General features: G+C 33.5%; 1 protein-coding gene across 1 annotated transcript; it reads right to left on the bottom strand.

Moving 5' to 3' along the window:
- Positions 1-2,368: 2,368 nt before the first annotated feature.
- Positions 2,369-4,878, bottom strand: LOC130629013 (uncharacterized). The gene is made up of 2 exons (XM_057442102.1): positions 3,541-4,878; positions 2,369-3,341 (listed from the first exon to the last, which is right to left on the bottom strand). The coding sequence occupies exons 1-2, from the start codon at positions 3,727-3,729 to the stop codon at positions 2,397-2,399; spliced, it is 1,134 nt and encodes a 377-aa protein (XP_057298085.1). The 5' UTR covers positions 3,730-4,878; the 3' UTR covers positions 2,369-2,396.
- Positions 4,879-6,212: the final 1,334 nt, after the last annotated feature.

Raw genomic sequence — 6,212 nt, forward strand, 5'->3', positions numbered from 1 at the left:
TGATCGTTTTGCTCACGCCATTACCTCTAACGTTGCAGAAACGAGAAGTTTAACAGAGTACGCTTATGTTGGAAAGAAAATTTAGTATGGTGCATTTACAAGAAAAATATGAAGTGAAAATGTTCGTTTAATCGTATTTACAACAAACATATTTAAATATTTTAAACAAATCATCTGTGCTTTTTCGGAACTCGTTTACAATTTGACTTTCCTGAAATACAATAGCCAAAAAGGTTTGTCAAAAGTCGACAAATACAGGTTAGGGTTAACAGGTAATCTACATTTATACAGGGTGGAAACGTTTTGAAATTTTATGGAAAATAAACGAGTTCATATGTCGTATGAGCCTTGTACCAACAAGTATTGTATATTACCAACGGTTCATTAACTGTATTTATTTTCGTCCCCCCGCCTAAAGGATGCACGCACAGTGTAGGGTAATGAACAAGTTGGAGCACAAACCGCGTTTCATCCCCAACAATCTGAAAAGCAGGAGCATTTTGACAGTGATCTAGAACGAGTTCAACTCTTATAGCAAAAGCGTCATTTTCTGGTCGAACGCAGTACCCACCGTTCATCCAGATCATTCCATTAATAAGCGTAAACAATGAATAACTAGACAATTCGCAACTGCCAATGACAAGTCGATTATCTTTGTTTCTCACACATTGTTGATTTCCTGCTAAAAGTCGCAATTGAAATTGACATGACACTTGAGTGTCGTAAAATGAAAAGTTGGTTGCTTCAGTTAAACCAATCAAACACCTATTTTTCGATTGGAAATAGCAAGTGTAGCTATTTTCTCCACGGTATATATTTAACGATTTGCAGGAATCCATGTAAAGGCAATGAGAGAAACATTTCTTGTAATTACTAACGGTAACTTTACCAATTGAAGTTCTGTTTAACATAACGTTACTTCCGACTTTGAAAATGGTCAAATTCTCCCTACAGTTGACTGCAACAAAGGCAAGATATACCAACGTGATTCGAAAAAAGTCAATTTTTTCGTTCATTTTCCTTACTTTACTGAACCATAACATACATTCAAGTACCTTTCAGTTGGTAATAATCAGGAACTGTAGGTAGCTTAGCAACTTTAATGGTTTGCATAATTTAAAAGATGGTTACGAATCACAAATTTCTCTTCTGCTCTTCAAGATAACTCATCATCAAATATATCATCATCGGCGTATAAGAATAATAAAGACCAATTAAATATTAAAACAAAGCACATTAATACGTGAACTTCGTATTAAATGAAGAACAAGGTATGAATATCCAGTGAACTTACTAACTCGAAGTTTTTTATTACGACCATGTAAAACTTACTATGAATCCTCCATTAAGCCCCGGCAGTTTATTTGTCACAAATAATTTTTAGGGTGGGGCTTATTGGAGGGTTGCTTAACTAATTTTGTAAGCCTATTACTGGAAAATATAATGACTCTGTTTTTATACTGAGAGGAAAATTTAACACACAAGTAGCCAAATGGTGAATTTCTTTTCGAAATGTGCAAATGTTTTTTTCTTGCAATTTGATTTATATTCCTGGACGAAATAGTTATAAATTGTTGTCAGTCAGTTGCTGGGATAATTACTAACAGAAAAATATCCGATTGTTTCCATTAAAAGAAGTGGGTCACGTGGGAGTTTATAGAAGGAGGGGCTTAGCGATATTTAGTTCCTCCCTTTATTTGTCTCAAAATGGTAGTCCGTAGAAACCCGAAATTTTTCGTAGATTTAGATTCATCTGTGGGAAAATTAAATAATTTACGATTTGCATTCTCCGGCCAATCCAAGTGCTTGATTTCCCTTTTGAAACAAAACACCATCGCATGTTTGTTGGAATGATAAACAAGGCTAAGACTGACTAACACTCGTTTAAGATGGCATGTTAACAATTATTTTTTTATTCTAACACAGTTAAATTTAAGAATTTAGATAGTGTCTGTAAATTTGGAGGTCCTTAATTTTAAAACATTTTTCAAGCCACCTCCAATTATTGTTAAACTCCCAACCATGATGGAACCTCTAACCATGATGGAACCTCCAACCATGGTGGAACCTCCAACCATGGTGGAACCTTCACACATCGTGGAGCCTACTACCATGGTGGAATCTCCAACTATGGTGAAATCTTCCTAGTGACTATGTTGGCCTCTCCACTTTCCAAATCAATTCGTTGGTCCTGTATAACGAACTTGGTTAATTTAACTCAGTAGCATTTTGTATAGAAAGGTACCGGTCTACTTGTTTCGCTTGGGTCAAACTCGCATTTTGTTGTCACACAAGGGGTGAAAATACGCATTTCGATGACAACAAGTACGCGTTATTAGTTTCAAGAAAAACAAAAAAACAAAAACAGTAAAATAATAAAAATGTTTTTTAAAATCTCAATTACATATTGAGAATTCATCATTTATCTTGTCCATTATCAACTGCAGACGAGATGTGACGGTCGAGCATTTGATTCTCGATTGGTAGAAACATTTTGTTGAATATTTCCTTTCAATGTCTGTCATAAAATGCCCAACTATGTCCTGTGTTGACGCATTTGATTCGTGAAATCTTTCTTTTAAAGATTTCAGATTAGCTTCCAGATTGCAATTTTGTTGTTGAAGCTTAGTAACCTGTGTTTCTTTACAGATCATTTCTTTCGATAATTTTGAAATGCTATTCTCTCTTTGGCAATGCTCATCTTCAAGCTGCAACTTCAAAAGAGATATTTTAATTGCATGCTCTGCAAGGAGCTTCGCAATAGTGCTTTCATTTTCTTGGCAGGTTTTCCCTTCCTTTTCTTTCATATAAACCAATTCCTTATCTTTCATCGCCATATTGTTTTTGTATTTTGATATTGTTGACTTTAAATCCCCAACTTCTAGAAGCTGCTTTTCATTCTTTTGCTTAAGAAGTGCTATCTCATCCAGAAGATGCGCGCATTCATCTTCATAAGCCTTAACATTTCGGGTTGACTCCAAAAGCTGGAGTTCCAAAGATTTATTACGCGATTCTGCAGCTTCAATTTTCTTTTTATAATCTTCAACAGTTGTACTTAAATACGCATTTTGTTGATTCATCTTTAACAACTGCTCATTGACGGATTCATTTCCAAGTTTTGCATGAGCCAGTTCCTTCTCAAGAATGCTATTCTGTACTGAAATCGCATCATGAACTGAATTCAACCTTTGCTGGTCAATTTTCATTGCAGCTATGGTTGCATCTTTGGCTTCAATGTCAATCACTTGATTTGCTATATCATTTTTTAATGATATAATAATTGCAGTGTTACAATTCAGCTGTTTCGTCATAACAGCAATAACAATATCGTCTTCCATTTTCTAACAAAACAACAACAAAGACTTTCATTGTTTATCAATGAACATCTTTTTTAATGAAGATGTAGTTATGTGATATCACTAGCCTTATGGTAAAATTGTACCAATTTAAAACACAAAGGAAACATAAATTCACGAACAAATCTTATCTCAATCAGAAAACCTCAACTGTATATTTCAATACCAGAAGAGAAAAACTCACCTGATTAGATGCAACGTTAAGTTTCTCTTCATCTGCGACTATTGTTGCATCTTTCTTTAAAATGGTAATGTCTGTCGCACTGCTTTGTTTTGCTTCAGCGTCAGACTTATTTTGTACAAGCTGGTTGTTAATAACTTGTTTATTTGATTTGTTTTTATATTGATTCTTATTCACCTTGCGTTTACCCATCGTGAAAGTTTCACAATTAAACTATAATGATTGTGGTTTTTTATGACAACAAATTTGACGTCAGTTGATTTAAAGTGGCGTCATCAAATATGGCGACAACTAATATAACATGGCTGCATTGCAATTCTTCTTCAACGTTATAGCGAAACGTTCTCTTTTAAAATATAGCAGTCATTCAGCTTGATAAAAGGGGCAACGTACATACTCAAGACACGTCAATGTGACGCTTTTTGGTGGATAATGTTTCTTTCGTAAAAGTTTGACTTTTGAAAACCCTTAAGAAAAGATGAAAATCTACAAAAAAAATGTTTTAAGATTCCTTAATTTAGTTGCAAATTTTATTTTTATTTTAAACTTTTTGTTGTTTAAATACTACTCTAGCACGCTGAGCCTAAAAGCAGAATCATGAATAAGTTTAAGCAATGTGGCAATGAAGATACTGCTTCATGAATCGTGCGGTGTATTTTCAATTAAATACAATATTGCAATAATTCATTGTTTTTCTTTGAAAAATCAACACACGAGAGAGCATCAATATGCAAGAGGTAAAGGTGAAAGCTATGTTATTCTTTTGTATCTCTACTTCCAAGACCCTAAAACCTTGTGTTTTGCATTTTTGGAACAATGACGTTGCTGGCGTTGGTAGGTGGGTGGGTGGGTGAATGTATGACTTTAAGACATTATTAATTGCAGTGAAACCTCCCCATAACAGATACCCTTGGGACCAAAAAAAGTGTCTACCAAAAAGTGTCCGTTACGTAAAAGTTCTTCCCAAATTAGTTTATATTGCGTCAAAAAACTTTGAGATTTTAATTTCTCTTAGCGCAGAAAATATTTTAAAGTTGCACAGTACTGTCTTACGAAAAACACAAACAGACTTCTTACAAAAGTTGTTTAATTTATTCCACTTCTGGGTGTGTCCGCTATAGAATGGTAAGTTTAAGGGAGTAATGTAAATTTAGTACCTAAAACAAAGTCGGCTATGGAGAGGTGTTCGCTATAAACTGTCCGTTGATAGGTTTTGTCATGAGAGTGTAATGGTCATCCACACGCTTCTGAGAGAAGCGTTTGTTATGCAGGATGTCTGCAGATAGTTTCATCGTATTGAGTTTGTAGATGTCATCTTTTTAACTAATTTCAAACCTCCTGCTTGAGATCTATAGAGAATACGTAAAATAGAGGATGCAGTGTACTTGATTTACTTGATTTTGATTCAGTGTACTTCTTCTTGCATTTCATCAGGCAACATGTCATACAGAGGCTTCTTTTAATAACAAACCGATAAATGTGAATCTAATGCTTGATCACACAATTTGACCAGTTTTATTTTTTTACAACATTTTTTATGTTCCGGCGCTAATTTCTGCCCTAAAATCTACTCGACTGTGAAACAGATACTAACTAGACCACCAAAACATCACCAATTAACTCGCACCAAAAGACGTCAATTAGTTTTTGCGATGTAAGCGGTTGCATTTTGAGCCTGAATGGTCAGAAAAGAGAGCCGGGTTTGGGTTAAAAAAGATTATTTTTAAATTTATCTTTTCGTTCTTTTCAGCAGGTCGTTTAGGTTTGCTTAGTCGTCCGGAATTACGCAGGCCGAATTTAATACTTTATCGACTAAATATGCATAAAATATAAGCACTGCCTTTGCACGTGACCTACTAAAATATAATGGATATAATTAACAAAGTAAGCCTTATTTTATTTAAAAACCTTACATGGATATCTCAGCTTGTGAGGATAATTAATTTGTGAAATCTCTAAAGGCATTGAACAGAAATCAGGCTTCTCAGCCTATATATAAGAAAGCACTGGGAACTAGGTTGATTGGATTCTGAGGCGGATAGGCATCAACGAATCTTGCTTCATGACGTTTTGTTATGTGCATGTAAATGGTTTCCCAGTAATAACTTTTCTTTTATAAATGTAATAAAATAATAAAAAATTATCTTGTGCAGTTAAATAAAAATACATAATAGATATTAAAAAACATGGTAACTAAGGGTGCATTGCAATACAACTCGTGGACCTTAGTTCCGCTAAAAGAAACAACAAATTAAAATAACGATCATAGAAAAAGAAAAAAAGCTGAAAAAATGAGAAAACATTAAAGCAAATATTAAAAATCTTTTATTGACCAGAGGAGCTTGAACTTTAAAAAGTAATATTTTTTGTTGTTGACACAGAGCTAATATCGGTATCTTTTTATCTCTCATTATTTTTATTACTTTAATATTTTTTATTTAACCTTAGTGTCTTTAGTTTTATACTTATTATTTATATATTTATTATTTTTAGTATGATCATAACACTTTTTATTTGCTTTATGTTACTTTTATATATTCAAAGAGTTTTTGTTTTTGCAAAAATTGTGTTGACTTGTTTGTTTGTTTTTGCATTTAGATGAAAATTTATTTTGACCAAGAGCTTTCCCTTAAATAATTTTACACTTTCTCTGCGAATTAACTGTCTGTTATAGT

Source organism: Hydractinia symbiolongicarpus, chromosome 15, assembly GCF_029227915.1.
Source record: "Hydractinia symbiolongicarpus strain clone_291-10 chromosome 15, HSymV2.1, whole genome shotgun sequence".
In the NCBI taxonomy this organism is placed as follows: Eukaryota; Metazoa; Cnidaria; class Hydrozoa; order Anthoathecata; family Hydractiniidae; genus Hydractinia; species Hydractinia symbiolongicarpus.